The sequence below is a fragment of the Pecten maximus genome, chromosome 8, assembly GCF_902652985.1.
Source record: "Pecten maximus chromosome 8, xPecMax1.1, whole genome shotgun sequence".
Taxonomy (NCBI): Eukaryota; Metazoa; Mollusca; class Bivalvia; order Pectinida; family Pectinidae; genus Pecten; species Pecten maximus.
In genome coordinates, this window is record NC_047022.1 from 25,107,586 (window position 1) to 25,126,471 (window position 18,886).

At 36.4% G+C, this 18,886-nt stretch overlaps 1 protein-coding gene across 1 annotated transcript; it reads left to right on the forward strand.

Annotated features, from left to right (window-relative positions):
* Positions 1–926: 926 nt before the first annotated feature.
* LOC117332936 (ABC transporter G family member 14-like) lies at positions 927–18,881 on the forward strand. The gene is made up of 15 exons (XM_033892016.1): positions 927–1,114; positions 4,909–5,087; positions 6,118–6,287; positions 6,923–7,028; positions 8,298–8,398; positions 11,189–11,350; positions 11,838–11,931; positions 12,578–12,641; positions 13,213–13,316; positions 13,496–13,743; positions 14,083–14,140; positions 14,423–14,637; positions 16,318–16,408; positions 17,020–17,137; positions 18,056–18,881. The coding sequence occupies exons 2-15, from the start codon at positions 4,955–4,957 to the stop codon at positions 18,243–18,245; spliced, it is 1,854 nt and encodes a 617-aa protein (XP_033747907.1). The 5' UTR covers positions 927–1,114; positions 4,909–4,954; the 3' UTR covers positions 18,246–18,881.
* Positions 18,882–18,886: the final 5 nt, after the last annotated feature.

The following is an 18,886-nucleotide window of genomic DNA, read 5'->3' on the forward strand; positions in this document are numbered from 1 at the left end:
ACACGCTAGCAATGGCTACCAAATATCAGGAACTGCCAAGGGCGATAACTCTAATTGCAAATATGGAAATAAACTACCAAACCAAGGGAAGTAACCGTACAGGATAAATCAAACTATATTGCTACCTAACAACAACTTACCAATAAAGAAATTAACCAGCAGTCTTCATTATGATAAATTAAATTATATTCTAGGAATAATTTTTGTTACTGTAAACGTGGTTATTTTCTCGGGGGGTTAATTTCGCGATTTCGATATGTAAAATACACGCGTTGGGGTAATTTTCGCGATCGATCCACATTCGTTTGTAGTTCGGGATTGCGCAAATTGATATCAAAATTCTACGCGTGGGGAGAATTTGCCTTAAGTTTGTAAAATATAGTACTCTTCAGCCAATTTATACTTGAAAAATCTTGAATATTAAATATATCTAACAAGCTACATTCTTCAAATATATTTTTCACATATTTCAACCAGGACGAGTTATAATATGACACAATTGTTAATAGTTTGTTGCTTAGCTTATTCTGTTTATTTTTAGTCAATTTAGCCAAAATTCCAATCATTGTGACTTTAACATTAATATCAAGAGGGGACCGTCCAAAATTTTAAGGGCAATCATTCAATAAGTTTATAGTTGCAAAAACCCCAAACTTCACATCCATACAAAACCATACAGGTTTTATAGCTTTATCAAATATGTCAAGCTGACAATCTATAGACATGAAATTGCAAAAATATAAGTGATTACTTTTCTACCTGGAATTCACCTGATGGTCACTCAGGTGTGACCAAACCTGAGCAAGGTGTAAAAAATGTAAAAGGTGGCCAGCCTGGTCTGGTGTTCAGTCAGAGATTAAGTCGACTAGACTGGAATAAACCTACGCTGTATATACCGTATCGGTATAGCCTAAGGGAATCCCACATGTATGTGTTCGTTAGATCGGATAGGGTGGTGGATTTGAGTACATAGTTTTATAGGTCGATTCCTTTCTTTCAGTCGGTGGTCAGTCAAGTATGGCAAGTATTATGTACATGTATAGACAGAAATCCTTCTTCTTTTGAAGGTGTCGTCTAAGATTTGATGTTGAACTCGACCTAGATGATGATCAAGGTATGCTATATATATTATAACATTATCCAATACTTTTATGTAGTACAGTGCTCTCATCATAAATGTCACTTTATATGTTTCGTATGAGATTTTCCATTGTTTTAGAAAAATGAAAAAGATGGTACATTAGGAATCCTTTCGATTTATCTCAACCAAAGGACTTTGACATTGACAGAATACATTTGATAGTCAATGCAAATACATTTAGATATACGCACTGTGTGCGAACTCAACTGTACGGCTACCGGATGTTGCGATAGCCGAAGCGAGGCGGAAACGGTAAACGCAGAGAGCAAGATAAGTTTTAAAGCATGAAATTAGGTAGTTATATTATGTATTTTACATACCCCAGCGTTACGGTGTCTCCTGAATAAACTCTTGATATTATGTAGATTTATAAGTTAAAAATACACATGGGAAATGATACTTTTATATCAAAACTCTGCGCGAAATCAGCTATCGATGTTACTGTCGTATCAAATTTGCACATTTTACAGATAAACACGGATAATAAATAACTTCCTGACTGTGTGAGTAGAAACATATACGTCTCCTAAAATGAAAATGACATTCAGCATGATACTGTCTTGACTACGTTTTGCAAAAAAATCGAAATAAAGTTAGCATCGACTGTACGGGTTGTAACACAAACAAATCTAGGATTGTGTACGACCTATAGCGATGTGATTGAACGGTGTGTTGTGATTTATGTATGCACCAAGATTTTTGCCTGGAAGTGTACGTACAGCGTACAAAATTAAATACAACCGCGTGTCAAGAAAATGTCTGGTAGTTTCTTTGGAGGTAAACTTTCCTGACCGTACAATCTCTAGAGCAAGGCAAAAATGTCCCGAAACAGTTCTTGGTCGAATTTCGCTTGGAATGTCGTTGTGCTTTCCGTGTAGTAGCATAGAAATAGTAAAACGAACAGAATTTGAACGACGTAATACCATGGTAATGAATAAACAACTGGTGTTTTGGATAGTTGATCTGGAAAGGGACATTTCATTTCAATAGCATACGTTTTTCCCCGTGTGGTCTTTTAATTTCCTCTGTCTGTCTGGCACTGCCATCTGGACTCACAACAGCAAAGTGGGCATCTTTATAATGAATTATATCACATCCTTCTTCTACATAGGACAACGACGGAAAGAAGACGGGTAAAACCTTTAATACCAGTGTTGCAATGGCATTGATTTCATTTGACGTTCCATACTCCATCCTTTACATTGTCTCATCCCCGGGGCCGGTTTTTCTTTTGAGTTGAAACATTTTCAGAACGTTCTTTCATCTTTTTTAAACCGTAGAATCCAAGTGCTGTTTGGTCAGTACTTCCTGTCACTTTGGCGTTCTTTCGCGTCTCTTACCAGACATCTGTTCATTGCTTAATGAAGGACGAGTTTATGAGATCTCCGCTTCTTATTCCATTAGGTCCTGTCTTGGGATGGTAAATTACAATTTTGCCCACGTTGATACACGTGTTTCATGTCGTTGCATTCAGTGACTATACTCCCAACTAAGTCAAACGCATTTATAAACCTACTGATGGTCATATTCAATCTGTAAACATGGGTTTTGATGGCACTGATGGCATAAGTATACTTTTCTTTCAACAGTGGTGTTGTGCATGTCGTTTGTAACTTTGTCAACGTGACAAACTTCCTTTGCCTTACAGTCCGCAGTTTGCAAACACGCTTGCTGAACATTTGCAATATGTCCTTACTAATCTTGCGAACTTGCTCCTTCTGTGCTGAAAACTGTTCGGAAAGGTATGTCACACCCCTTGCATCAAGTGATTCCAATAAATTTGTAAATGTTTCAGTTAGCATAGTTAATCTTTCCGTTGTGAAAATGTAGGTTCTGTTTCATAGCCCCATATATTTACATCACCTTCTTTCTGATCCATTGCACCTGTGTTGATTTGTTTACCGTCGATACAGAGTTTGAATGTATTGTAATGCTCCACGTTGTTCAGTTTTGCCATTTCTATCATCTCGTGCAATATTCCTGGCTTTACATTTCTTAGCTTTTGTGACAGCTCAATATCTTCTAAACATCAATGATGTGGAACAGCAAAATTTATTTTCGCATCCTGTGAACTGGTTTCTTCCAACCTCCCATAAATCTCAGGAATTTCTCTTTGAACGATTTCAATCCTGTTCTCCAAATATGTTTCACCACGGCGGAATAGCATGAGTATTGTCATGGGAGCCTTCATCACTTTCCTGTAATGTGATAGTACATGTGTCACTATTTACTTTTATCTTTCCCCCCTGTCTTCCTACTACATCTGGTACACGTTTGGAATTTTTGGTCTGAACTATAGTTCCTTTTGGTGAGTGTTTTGCAGTTTTGAAATTAAGCATTTCATGTCCATGTAAAGTTCGACTGTGCTTAATTACGTCTTCAAACAGCAAACATTTGAAATCACAATAATAGCAACGGTATTCCATCGTGATCTGAAACGGTAGACAAGAAATCTCATTAGAACATTAGAAACATTTTTTAATATCGAATAAATTACATAAAACTCGTGGACATTGAGAGTGTGGCTCAGACTACTTATAATGCATCGATAACCATCACAATTACCCGTACGATTTATTTTTCATAAATCGCTACAACCCTTACAGTAGTTTTATAACAACCCGTACATATTCCCGCATTCAACTCCGTGTATTTTTTCTCGTAAAATGTAGGTTTTCATAATATTACATCGTGAAGGAACGGTGATATAGAATAATCGGAGTTCAAGCTTTCCTTTCAGAACTAAGATAGAATAAATAACACATAACGAGAGGATATCAATGAAAATAATAACATCTTTCGGATGAAATTTTCGATGAGGAGCAAGTGATTTCTAATCCTTGCGATAGTTTGGTTATAGTTAACAGACATGTTGATAGTCTCAGGGCATGATTGATATCTTAACATGTACCACAACTTATTCTTTGTATCATTTCACTCTTTATCGGTACGTAATTGTTATTTTCTTCTCACCTCTGCAATAAGCAGCCATTTTCAACCGCTTCAGCAATCGCAACATCTGGTAACCGTACAGATGAGTTCGCACACAGTGATACGTGTATGAGGTGATTTTGTTAATAGCAGGTATTCCTACCTTTGTGCATGAATGATGCTTTTCAATTTTTAAAGTTGAGCAAATAATGAGACCCTTATCTGATACATCATTACATCAAAAAAAAAGAAAATAATAATAAATCGCAATAGAAAATTGATGTGTACTAAATTTTAGTATGTGTGTCCCAAATGTAGTTCTGTTGAGAGCAGACCTCTTCACAGAGTAGGGCTGATCTTAATCGGGTAGTGTGTTTGATCGACGCTTTAGTAAGTTCCTTTACTACTTTTGTTTGAGGTTAAGCTCGTGTCTTTTCAAAATTAAAAAATTAACTAACACGAGTTGGATAAAAATGATAAACAATCTCCACTCGTTTGGGAACCTCTATATATCAGTAGATTAAGTGTGATATCGGGAATATGTATATGTATTTACATACCGATAAACGAATTTCTATGATATAGATATTGTGATAAATTCATCAGTGAATGGTCATCGCTTGTGGAAGGACAAACGATTTTATTTCTGTCTGGATCATTTGTCTATTCATCTAGACTATATGGTATCTCTTCCTCCTCTGATATTACTGTCCTTGTGCTTTTTGGCCCCTCTTCATTCTTGTTCGGGTTGTAATGCATCACCAATCACTCTCATTTAACTGATCTTTCGTTTTGGGATCTTGCTTATCTTGGACACAGCATGTTTCTGTTTTCAGTTTTAGAGTGATGTGAGATACACCATTGCAAATCAACTTATACAACATGGAGACAATCTCGAGATCCTCTAGACTGGATTTTAAAGATATAGTCGTGTCAACCGGATCTAAGGTTTTACTGAAGAATGTCTCAGGATCAGCGTCTAGTGGTGATCTACTGGCTATTATGGGGCCTACAGGTAACAAACATAGTCTCATATAGTCTTGATGGTAAACAACGGCCAACACAAATACATATAACTATCTATATCACCCAATATCTTTATTTCCTGTATTGATATATTTAATATATGTATTTGAAGTTTTCATTTAAACTTGTATGAATAGTTTTAAAATTAATAATGGTATAAATAAAGTTTGTGTTGAGACTATTGTGTTTATTAATATCGTAGCATTCATTTTGAAGTATCATAATCAACTCACCAAGATATGAAATTCACAAAAATTCAATACACTTTTTTAACACTATTTGTTTTTATCAAACTATAATTCATTTCAATGATTTAATGACTTACAACTCGTTGTTAGCTATGCTTGATTTTAGGAATTTTATCTTTTAACTTGTCTGTTTGAGTTAAATGTTAATTTTCCTTTGGCGATATTTTCCTGGCGTTGTTTGTCCCTAAATGACTCTGAATCGTAGATTGGACATAATACAACATTCGAAATCAAACCATATAATCTAATCTATAAGAAGACTGAAAATATCAGTATCAATGTACATACCTTTTTTTACCATTATGTAAAAAAAAAATTGATTCAATATTATTTAAACTAGTTATAATCTATGCATTGCTTATCGTTTGTAAAGACTCTGATTTAAACATTTTACCGCATAAATGTATGAAAGGGCTACATTTGTGATCAAGCTAAAATAATAATTTATCCAGGCGGAACATGAAATACGCATGTGTTTATATTACTATTTTCATATTATTTTGATATTTCTGATTTGATATTATTTCTTTTTTATATCGCTATCTTGATATTGGTATTTTCAAATGGCTACATTTGGTTTTTGCCATTGCTATTGTGTTATTCCTTTGTTGATATTTTGCTATTTTGACATTGCTATTTTATTAATGCTTATTTGATATTACTACGTATTTGATATTACTATTTTGGTATCGCTATTTTTATATTACTATTTTTATATCAATATCTTGATATTGCTATTCTGATATTACTTTTTTGATACTGCTATTTCAGGCGCTGGGAAAACAACTCTTCTAAGTGTATTGGCGGGAAGGATATCATACGATTCCGGGACAATTAACCTGAACGGGTCACCCTTAGACAAAGCACAGCGCCGTCGCCTTGGCTATGTGTTACAAGATGATATATTCCTGTCTAATCTAACGCTGTGGGAAACTCTTTATGTAAGTATCATTAAATGGTTCTGCAGTAGGAATCGTAGTAGTAAATTCTTTACGATTAAGGTATGTATTATTTACTTTGACGGGATGAGATATATACTACATGTCAATTAAGACTGATTTGTGAAAAGGCTTACTCTGTATGAACATGACAAAGCTTTCAAGCGGATAAGATCTCACCTGTATGATAACTCATCTGTATTAGATCTCACCTGTATGATATATCATCTGTATTAGATCTCACCTGTATGATATATCATCTGTATTAGATCTCACCTGTATGATATATCATCTGTATTAGATCTCACCTGTATGGTTTATCATCTGTATTAGATCTCACCTGTATGATATATCATCTGTATTAGATCTCACCTTATATCCATTAAAATTATGAAGTAAGTGAAATTATTTGTTTAAATGTTCTATAATGGAATTCATGATATACTATCCGTTTCCTTTGGTCCTGTGGAATTCATTTTAAACAAGTTTTACCTGTAGTTACTACGTATATCCTCGTTTAACGTTAATTATGATTGAGACCCTATTTTGATTAAACAGGACGTCTTATATATCATTGTTAAATTTACAACTTTACAGTGTCGATTTTAAGAGATTCAACATTCAAATATTACCTTCAGTTCACAGCGATGACACGGATACCAGACAAAGTACCAAAACAGGAAAAAATTGAGAAAATTCATAGAATCGTCGATTCTTTGGGTCTGAAGAAGTGCCTCCACACAGGTAAGTATTTTACGAAGATTTATCATGCTCTACAAGACACCACCTTTTTCCTAAGATAGGAATCTACATTCAACAGGAAGTCAGAAAACCTTAAAGATCATCTGGTATTATAATGATTTGCTCTATATTGTATAAAAAAAAACAGCCAGAGCAAGATTTGGCTATTGTCCTCTGAATATGTTGTTTATAAATGTAGAATTTGGTCCAGATGAATCAATGCTTTTTTTATGAAGAATACCGTTTTCTTTTAACTTCCCTGGACGACAGGGATCTCTCTATAACCCTGACGTCGGCGATGTTGGCTTTGTTCGTAGACAACTGCATTAAATTATTCATAAACCAGTGTTTTACCACTACTTATGAGAATACATCTACAGTTTTTCACATATGTGTTCCTTGTGATTATTGGTACAGATGTACTACACTTGGGGAACTGCTGACCTTGACCTTTGACCTATACTACACTTGGGGAACTGCTGACCTTGACCTTTGACCTATATTTCATCAATTTAAACTTTGCCCACCAAAATGTTTACTGTATGAGATACCTGGTAGGGCGTTCATATTTGAATTGTGTGTCTTGCCACGTTTCCATTGGTGCAGTATTTACGGATCTGCTGTCCTTGACCGTGACCTTTGACTTGTTTTTAAAAATCTAATTTTGTATTTCAGTCCCCTTCGCGAGCTATGTTTTCATCTCGCAGCTTTTATCATTCTTTGTATTATTGTATTTAATGATGATTAGGTTGATTATATTTTACACTTGTATGCGTTTTATGTACGGTATATGTTTTTTTAACAGTGTCCAATTTACTTTTTTATCGATTCTGTACTTGACCTTCAGATCTAATGAATCTAAATAAATATTTATCACATAACCTGCCTGTTATCTCGTGAATTCGTTCATAATATCATTTTTGCATATACTACTAGTGTAAAATACCCTGGAGCATTTTACATTGGCTGGACCAGTCAGAAAGCGCCTGTGACGTGGCAAGCAATTTGAGAATGGAACAACGTTTTATTAAGTCCTCCACGCGTTGACTTCAAAACCTGTTTACTGAGTGATGTAATAAAACATAAAAAAATCATGAGAACTTATGAAACGAGATTGTTATAATATTTTGCGAGCCTTGACGAGCGAAATGAAAATTTCGAAACAAGTTTCATAAATTCGTATATGACATGAAAATTCATTGATATCATATGTTAATCATGGATTCAGCATTCGATATGAATTTGTAGACTTTGTTTTTACTTTTGTTCTAGCTATCGGTGATATTTTTAATCGTGGCTTATCTGGCGGAGAGAAGAAAAGGGCGAACATTGGCTGTGAGCTTCTGGCAGATCCGGACATCCTCCTTATAGATGTGAGTTTTCACTAACCGATATAATAATAAAGTGTATAATTACAGATGACATGTGGGAATATAAGGTTATTTCCATTGTGGGTATTACGTATATGGATATACTACACGGTGAGTTACAAAATGGGGAGTAAATGCTGAAGCTTGTCCTGGGGTTTGCTCCCGAGGGTACACTATCAATATCCTTCATAACTACATATAATGGAGTATTTTTCACTCAGACTTGGCTTTTTTATCAATTTTCTCAACGCTCCTCTAAGCTAGTAACTGGATTGGAATTCTGCATACCCGAAAAAAAACTAGCTTGGTATCCGAGAAACGTGTGGCGTGTAGGGTAATGTCAAGCCTCCGTTTCTTCATCAGTGTGACGTGTAAGGTAACGTCAAACCTTCGTGTCGTTGTCAGTGTGGCGTGTAAGGTAACGTCAAGCCTCCGTGTCTCGTCAGTGTGGCGTGTAAGGTAACGTCAAACATCCGTGTCTCTTCAGTATGACGTGTAAGGTAACGTCAAGCCTCCGTGTCTCGTCAGTGTGACGTGTAAGGTAACGTCAAAGCCTCCGTGTCTCGTCAGTGTGACGTGTAAGGTAACGTGAAACGTCCGTGTCTCGTCAGTGTGACGTGTAAGGTAACGTCAAGCCTCCGTATCTCGTCAGTGTGACGTGTAAGGTAACGTCAAGCCTCCATGTCTCGTCACTGTGACGTGTAAGGTAACGTGAAACCTCCGTATCTCGTCAGTGTGACGTGTACGGTAACGTCAAACCTCCGTGTCTCGTCAGTGTGACGTGTAAGGTAACGTGAAACGTCCGTGTCTCGTCAGTGTGACGTGTAAGGTAACGTCAAACCTCCGTGTCTCGTCAGTGTGACGGGAAAGGTAACGTCAAACCTCCGTGTCTCGTCAGTGTGACGTGTAAGGTAACGTGTCTCGTCAGTGTGACGTGTAAGGTAACGTCAAGCCTCCGTATCTCGTCAGTGTGACTTGTAAGGTAAGGTAAAGCCTCCGTATCTCGTCAGTGTGACGTGTAAGGTAACGTCAAACCTCCGTGTCTCTTCAGTGTGACGTGTAAGGTAACGTCAAACCTCCATGTCTCGTCAGTGTCACGTGCAATGTAACGTCAAACCTCCGTGTCTCGTCAGTGTGACGTGTTAGGTAACGTCAAACATCCGTGTCTCGTCAGTGTGACGTGTAAGGTAACGTCAAGCATCCATGTCTCGTCAGTGTGACGTGTCATGGTACGTCAAGCCCTGTCTCCAGTTCCCCATGTCTCGTCAGTGTGACGTGTACGGTAACGTCAAGCCTCCGTGTCTCGTCAGTGTGACGTGTAAGGTAACGTCAAGCCTCCGTGTCTCGTCAGTGTGACGTGTCAGGTAACGTCAAGCCTCCGTGTCTCGTCAGTGTGACGTGTAAGGTAACGTCAAGCCTCCGTGTCTCGTCAGTGTGACGTGTAAGGTAACGTCAAGCCTCCGTGTCTCGTCAGTGTGACGTGTAAGGTAACGTCAAGCCTCCGTGTCTCGCCAGTGTGACGTGTAAGGTAACGTCAAACCTCCGCGTCTCGTCAGTGTGACGTGTAAGGTAACGTCAAGCCTCCATGTCTCGTCAGTGTGACGTGTAAGGTAACGTCAAACCTCCGTGTCTCGTCAGTGTGACGTGTGAGGTAATGTCAAACCTCCGTGTCTCGTCAGTGTGACGTGTAAGGTAACCTCAAACCTCCGTGTCTCGTCAGTGTGACGTGTACGCTAACGTCAAGCCTCCGTGTCCCGTCAGTGTGACGTGTAAGGTAACGTGTCTCGTCAGTGTGACTTGTAAGGTAACGTCAAACCTCCGTGTCTCGTCAGTGTGACGTGTGAGGTAACGTCAAACCTCCGTGTCTCGTCAGTGTGACGTGTAAGGTAATGTCAAACCTCCGTGTCTCGTCAGTGTGAGGTGTAAGGTAACGTCAAACCTCCGTGTCTCGTCAGTATGACGTGTAAGGTAGCGTCAAACCTCCGTGTCTCGTCAGTGTGACGTGTACGCTAACGTCAAACCTCCGTGTCTCGTCAGTGTGACGTGTAAGGTAACGTCAAGCATCCGTGTCTCGTCAGTGTGACCTGTGAGGTAACGTCAAACATCCGTGTCTCGTCTGTGTGACGTGTATGGTAACGTCAAGCCTCCGTGTCTCGTCAGTGTGACGTGTAAGGTAACGTCAAACCTCCGCGTCTCGTCAGTTTGGCGTGTACATGTACGGTAACGTCAAGCCTCCTTGTCTCGTCAGTGTGACGTGTAAGGTAACGTCAAACCTCCGTGTCTCGTCACTGTGACGTGTAAGGTAATGTCAAACCTCCGTGTCTCGTCAGTGTGACGTGTGTGGTAATGTCAAACCTCCGTGTCTCGTCAGTGTGACGTGTGTGGTAATGTCAAACCTCCGTATCTCGTCAGTATGACGTGTAAGGTAACGTCAAGCTTCCGTGTCTCCTCAGTGTGACGTGTAAGTTAACGTCAAACCTCCGTATCTAGTCAGTGTGACGTGTAAGGTAACGTCAAGCCTCCGTGTCTCATCAGTTTGACGTGTACATGTACGGTAACGTCAAACCTCGATGTATATGGCGGTTGTTTTCGATGAAGCTAAAGACGCTTACTCTATCGGATTACCCGACTTGATTGTTGATTTACTCTTCAAGGGTATCCATGCTAATCTATGTTGACATTTCAATGCTGAAAACATTCCACTTACCTTGATTTCTAACCATATGATACATTTGTATTTAATATTGTTCGTACAGAACTAATCTAGACATTTTTTTAAAAATTATGATATAGGAACCAACTTCGGGATTAGATTCCAATACAGCACATTCTCTGATGATACAGTTGAAGAACTACGCCACGGAGTACAATAAAACGATAGTGGCCACCATTCACCAACCGTCAAGTCAGATCTTCCATATGTTTTCTACATTATTACTGCTCGTGGATGGAGAGGTAATCTTTTGTTATAGAATACATATATATATAGCATATTACCTACGCTTCCTCCTTCCCTTGGCTTGTTTGTTTGTTTGCAAGGTTTATCTCCCCGTGAACAGTCAGGGTAATTTTGAGGCGGAACTTCCTTGTAGTTGTTGATGGCTACCTCTCTGAACAACATAAGGGAGTTGCGTCGCATGTCATCCAGAGTAATTAGGGTAAAGTGTCTTGCTCAAGGACACAACCACGACATCACACCGGAACGTTGAATGGGACCGTGTTAGCTCAATCGTAAGAGCGCCAGCCACCTAACCTCAGATGAAAATCTGACATGCTTATTGCAACGCCCCATTCTTGTGCAGCTTCTAATTAGATATATTGACCGACAGATATATGATACTGAACGTCTTTATGTCAAAATGATTAACTAAAGACTGATGTTGCGGCTAGAAGAAACTTTAAAAGATTTGTTACAATAACATGTAATTGTTTCTTGATGTAGATGGCATACTTTGGAAGAGCCAGCATGGTTATAGATCATTTTGCTAGACTTGGAATAGTGTGTAGTCAACATTACAATCCTGCAGACTTTCTTTGTAAGTATATATCATGAGTTATTTTACCTATAATCAAAATTTTATTATAGTTTTATAGAATTGATAGAGGATTATACGTTATGTTAGTAAAATAAATTAAACTTTTTCATCCAACATATTGCGTAACGAGATTCATCAAGCATATGACAGAAAAACGAGTGAAAGATTCAGGTTACCGTAAAACGTCGTTAAAAATTCAAAAAATCGTGTAGAACATTTTGTGACTATGAAACTAGGATGCCACAACAAAACAGCTGGAACATATAACGGTAGGGCAAAGAAATCATAGCTAATGTTTCCACTGCGTGTATGCAAACTTGCAAAATTGTACAATAATGTATTTTCCAAATTTTTAGATGAAAAACCCAGAAGAGATCACCAAATTTCCATGTTAGGGCACATTGATTACTTAACGAAATTTTAATCCTATCACCTGTTGTGAAGACATTGATCAGTATTTCAATGTCAGTTTTGGCGAAAAAAAAAAAAAGAATAAAAAAATCTGCATATGAGAAAAGCGTTTTTATATGATATATTACAGGTTTGGTACATGCATGTGAGCTTATTATAGCATGTACCATCTACAATGTATTATATCAATTGGGTGATTTTCATAAAGATGATGTGTGTATCTTATTATATGAAGTGGAGGTGTTGAAGACAGATGCGCCCTCTAACCAGACGGACGGCGATCCAAGGAAGATTCAAAGGTAGGAGTTAAACCAGTCTGATATAGTAATTATAAATCCAGGTAGGGAACGAATGCTAAATCATCTTCCTAAGTCCTTAATAACTGGCATAAAGTAGGTTATATGTCACTTTCTGTTTCACTTTAAGGTCGAAAAACAGAAATAATATAGTTATTTTGAATCGAAGCAGTTATTATAACCCAAAATTGATATAACAAGGACAAGCGAAGATTCTCGATTAAGAATAAGATCATGTGTTCCGGAAAGGAAGGGGTCTCAACTACTGCTTCGTCGCCACACGCCGTGGAAATCTTTCTCAAATTAAAATGATGCTTGGTTCTCAAATTAAGAAAATGTTGATGATCATGAAATAGAAATTCAAAATGGAAAAATTAAAAGTAGTCTGTTCAAATTTGTTACGTTACAAGTGAACAGATAAGTGACCGATATGGAAAAGTCTGCAAACGGGTCCTTCAGAGGTAAATGTTTTTTTTGGTTGAGAGAATGATAACATGCATGCCTATATTATCTAATTATCTCAAATATGCATGTCATATTTGTTATTATAAGACATTATGGTTTTCTATTGCAGTCTACAAGAGAAGTGTATGCCGAACGACCAAATGAATGCATTTACTATTAGTGAGTCCAAAAGAGAAGGTCAAACAGAGACAGGGGATGTGGAACTCGTATTAGGTAATGGACGGATTACAGCTTTGCTACGGATAACGTTGTTTCAGTGTTATGAAGATATATGTGATGTGAGAACAAATACAAACAAAGCTTAATATCACATCTGGCATGTTGTTTTTGATTATCAGCTGCAGTGTTTGAATATCAATATAGTTAGAGATTTTTTGTTATGGAAATTTCAGTTAGACCATTACACGATCACAGTTTGAAAGATTGGAGCTGTACTTTTGAAGGGGAGACAAATCGACGATGGCCTACATCATTTTGGACCCAGTTCAAAATGCTCAACTGGAGATCATACAAGCAATCAAAGGGACGAATATTTCACAAGTTTGACCTCATACAGTCGGCTTGCATTGCTTCATTTGCCAGCGTGCTGTACTTCCAAATCGATAATTCGGTTAAAACCGTCCGAGATCGAATGGGTTTGGTATTGAATTATCTGTATTTATTGTATAGAATTTAGAAAAAAGTGATATGCATGTTTATGGATAATATAACTAAAAAATGTTAAAATTATAAAATTGAATACATATGTACATGTCTAAAGAATCGATATTGAATTCAACTATATCATAAAAAAGCTTTATTGGATTTAATATAAAAGACATAGTCAAGGATTTCGTAAGTAAAGAGGCAATGATTAAACTTTGACATGAAGCTCAAAGAGAATCAGCTAGATGCACTGTTAATGTGAACGTCCAAGCTACAATGTCATGTTATTATGAAGATCATATTATGCATTATCAATCATCTTTTGATATTGTAGGTGTCCATGTCATTGATATATTGGTCCTTTCAAATATGTATCACAACTATTTTAGGATGTGAGTATTTCAAAAAAAATATGTTTAATTTCTAACTGTTTTTGTTATTATCTGCACACGAAAACCTACAAACCTAGTTGACTTAACAGTAAGAAAAATAGAAGTCTTGTAGTAAACGAGAAAAACAATTGAATTTGTTCTTGAACTAATGCAAACACGGGGAATTTACTAGCACTTTTTATAATCGGAGAAAATTAAAGAAAACTGTAATTTTTAATCACATTATGAACCATTTGAGTGTTTACCAATGAAATCAGAACAGTGTCTAAACAATTTTACCAGTTACCGGTGAGCGGGCAGTCGTTAGCAAGGACCGAGCTGCAGGAGCGTACCGTCTGTCGGCTTACTACTTCGCCAAGATTACCAGCGAGATGCCCCTGCTTCTGTCGATACCATTTCTGTTTAATTCAGCTGTCTATTGGTTGGCTGGTCTTGGAGGGGTGGGCGGCTACTTCGCTTACCTGGGTATTGGGACTCTTAACTGCTTATTGATACAGGTATACATTAAATTAATATATGATCAACACGCTGTAGATGTTTAGTTTTGCATTGATATTATGTTAGCGCTCCTGGCGGTGAAGGACTCGCATAACTAAATCAGCCAATCAGCTGCTGTTCCACTTGAACCAAGACCCTGACGAAAATGTGTTTTTGAGTTTTGTAGGTATTGTCTTGAGTAATTGACTAAGGGAATAGGTATCATAATAAGGAGTAATGTATTAAGACTTAAACAAAAATATACACTCCTACTGAAACTTTAATGACGTAGGAAACCCCAGGTTTGGGTTACCTCGTCCACTGTAAATATCACGATTACTGGATTACTGAGTAACCGCGTGCTTCTTATTTACCATTGAACCTATACAATAACATCATTTATCAGGTAGCAAAAATATTAAACCTTAATTTGATATAAATTTTAACTTAATTTGAACTTCATTTAGAGCGATTGAGGGAGTGGAGTCACTAGTAATAACATATTGTAAAATGTTTAGTTGTGTGAGTCCTGACACGATTCTGCAACAAATGATTGCGCTGGTTTGCAGTCTTTGTTTATTTATTTTTAATCTGCAAGTTTTGTTGGTGAATATACACATGATCATATTCATGTTTTTATCTTTACAATTACCTACCTCTTTCTTTCACCATATAGTTAAGTGTGTGTTTTGTTCATAGGCAAAATCAAGGAAAATACAACGAATCACAAAGTTCTCATTTCAAGACAGAATTCATTATTTAGACCTTGTAAATAGTATTCGACTTTTACTTAGAAAAGGATATCAGCCTCAAACAGTCTATTATGTAAAGTATTTTACAGTCTGAGGCGTGAAGCACAGTGATGATACACGAATGTTTCAAACGGTAAAAGAAATTTTGTGCAAATAGATTGTGTTGGAACGTAAGATTTCAACTGCCAAAATCAAGAATTGAAAGGAAACTGATACAGGAATTGTGTTTCTTAGAAAAGTGTTTGGATATGTATGCATCTGTATTACATCTAAATGGATGTTTCATATAAAACGAGAGTTTCGTGATTCAAGTTTACTTTAAGGAAACATTACAGTGCATGGGAAATAGGAAATGTATATGAGATAGATAAATTGGTTATTTTGCTGTATTTCTGATATATTCTGACTAGTTTTTGACTAATTACTAACTTGACTTAGCTACTCATGCACAGATTCTCCGATAACAGCAGAAAACGCTTAAATAGCGCTGATCAGTCCTTTCAAAATGATGGCGCCGTCAAGTTGACGTGGAATAACGTCACAAAGAGATGACGTCATTACTGATTCCTTTTGACTATCAATTTTTCGATGTTTTTAATTTTGTTTTGAAGTTCATGAAATACAATAAAAAGAAAATTGAATGGTTCCCGTTAAATATAACACTCATATGACAGAATATTTCAATATTTTGCACTCGTCCTTCGCACTCGTGAAAATATCTATATTCTGTCATACTCGTGAAATATTTGTTATATTAAACGGGAAACCATTCAATATCCTCTATATAGTGGATATGATTTAGGAATATTGATATTTAAATTCTGTTAGATCTGATAAACATTTATTTCCTTTATTCTACTACAGACGCTTTAAAATGGACAAACATAGTAGTTAATTATTGAAACGATAAAAAAAAACTTAATTTCTTTATATTTTTTGTTTATTTAGAGTTTGGCGCACATTCTTGGAGTACTGATTAGGGACGTCAAACTAAGCATGATGACTGGCAACGTAATCATTCTAGGGGGACTAATGCTAGGTATGGTATCAACACAAGAGGGGTGTTTTCCCTTTTAACCATATGCCTGCTTTTCCCTTATGCGTATGTTGGAAAATATTGACAAGCATTATGACTTATCTGTGATTTGTATCGAAACATTACAGTCTGAGACTCCCTTAAGGTACGGTGTTCAACTACATCTCAACTAAACGTACAGTATTTTTCTTCACTCCGTGTTTTCTCCTCAGTTTTCATATAAAGTCTGTAAAACGATACAGGAAAATTTACGGAATAAGACCTGATTTATACCATTTCTATATTTGTCACAAATACTAGTATTAAATAGTATTCTCATAGATTGCGATTGACTCTTCACGTATTAACACGAAAACAATCCCACGCGAATTATAGATGATTTACTGTAATTAACATATTCAGTTTTACCGAGATGATTATTATAATGTGCCTGCCCAAGACAATTTTCTCTTTTGTCATGTAAATAAATACTTCAATCGATTAAAGCGATAACACATATACAGTCATACTTCATGTAAAAATACATTTAACCATATAAAAAAAAAAACATTTTTATACCCAGATATTTAATGTGATATCCACTCGTGTGTTTCATAATTAAACTCTTTGTACAGGGGGTTTCCTCAACATCAATCCTCCTAAATGGCTGCAGTGGGCGAAGTACTTTGTTCTTATCCACTACCCTTACTCCGCCACCATGACCTGTATACTAAAGGATGCGGCTGATGTTTGGTAAGGTATATAATTATATATCGCCCACTACGCAGGCAGAGATTTCAGCAGCGAAAGTAGTCTTGATATTGGTCCTTTTGAATAACTTGTGACGACATATAGTTCAGTTAAAATGTTTTCCATTGACGAGATTCGTGGTCAAGTAATCTCTCCTCTTGATTCATTAATTTTTACGTTACAATAGTATCAATTCTCTATGAGTTATAAACGAATGAAAGATACAACTTAAATGGTTGTAACCAACTGACCCTATACAGTTTTGAATCTAATATATATATACTTCGTGTTATGAATATGTGTCGTTCTAGAAATATTGAAAATTTGTATTACAATTGCCTCAGAACATGAATTTGCTTAATATATTTTGTAAAGCATTTATTAATCTAACAGTGTTTAACCCTATCTAAACTGCCTAATCGTGTAAAAAGGTTAATTCTGACTTTTAAATTTCTTTTCATTGTAATGTCCGTAAACTATAAATGATCTCGCCTAACTAATACTATGTATTTTTTTGAAAATATCATTAAAACTGGGGGAAAAAATCAATTAATATTCATTTTTCATGTTAAGGTATTAGCTCAAAGTGATTAGGTATGATTGCATTGTGTAAACACAGGAAAGAAAACCGTTAATTACTATTTTGACTGCAACACGTTTATCTGATGTGTCCATTCGAACACTTGGTAGCTTGACACAATTTTCACATGACTCGGTTGCTTCAACGAGATTAAATTTCACCAGCCGCTGTTTCAGAGATCGTTTTAGACAGAACAAAACGAAAGAGCTTTCGTTTCATTTATATTGCTGTATCTCTTCATAATAGATCGTCCATCATGTACGTCCTTAATCATATCGCATGGATTTCCCTCGTTGGTTTATTATGTTCAGTTGTATTTATTTTAATACATATCTTTCCAGGTGCAACCAAACAAGTGTAGATGTCTTCTCTCAGTGTGGAATGAACACATCAGCAATACTGACCTCACGTGACATCCTGTTGGGTATCGGCGTGGAACTTCCCATATATTGTTACATTATGACAATTGTGTTCCTCCTGTTGATATTCTATGTGCTTGGATATTACTCATTAAAATTGAAACGTGCATGACGGACGAACCATTAAGTAGACGACCTAGGTGCTGGGTAAATATGCTATTCATACCGAGTTTGGATTCATCCTGTAATCTGTTATTTCCTCGTAAAGAAGGTTGTTCCCGTCATTTGTGTGAGTAAAAGGTCAATGTTACTATTGTAGAGCTATTATCCAGAATATGTGGTTCTCGAAACCTTTTTGCTTAGCGATGAATTCTTCGAATTCTTTCAAATTTTATATTTTCCTTTTTATGCAAATGAAAACAATCCTAATAATGTTTTCAAGTTAATTTTGTAACTTGAAACCCTCTTGACCTAGTTGTTCAAAATGTGATTAGACTATTCGCAGTTTAAGAAAAAACTGTATATCCTGATGGAATCATTTCTGGCAAAACTATCTTGACAAAATGTTGTGAATTTCTGTAGATCTCCGCAGTCTCTTCATACCTATCTATTTCAAGGAATATATCCACACAGGTTTTTTAAGTAAAGGAGAAATGGATTTTCATTAATAAAGTGATTAAGCTAATCACCTTTTAAACAACTGGGCCAAGATCATTTAATATAATTGTAATATTTGTATTTGCAAAACCCGGTCGTTGTTGTTTTCGTATTATGTTGTTTTGAAAAAATAAAGTTTACATTCTTGATAGTGGC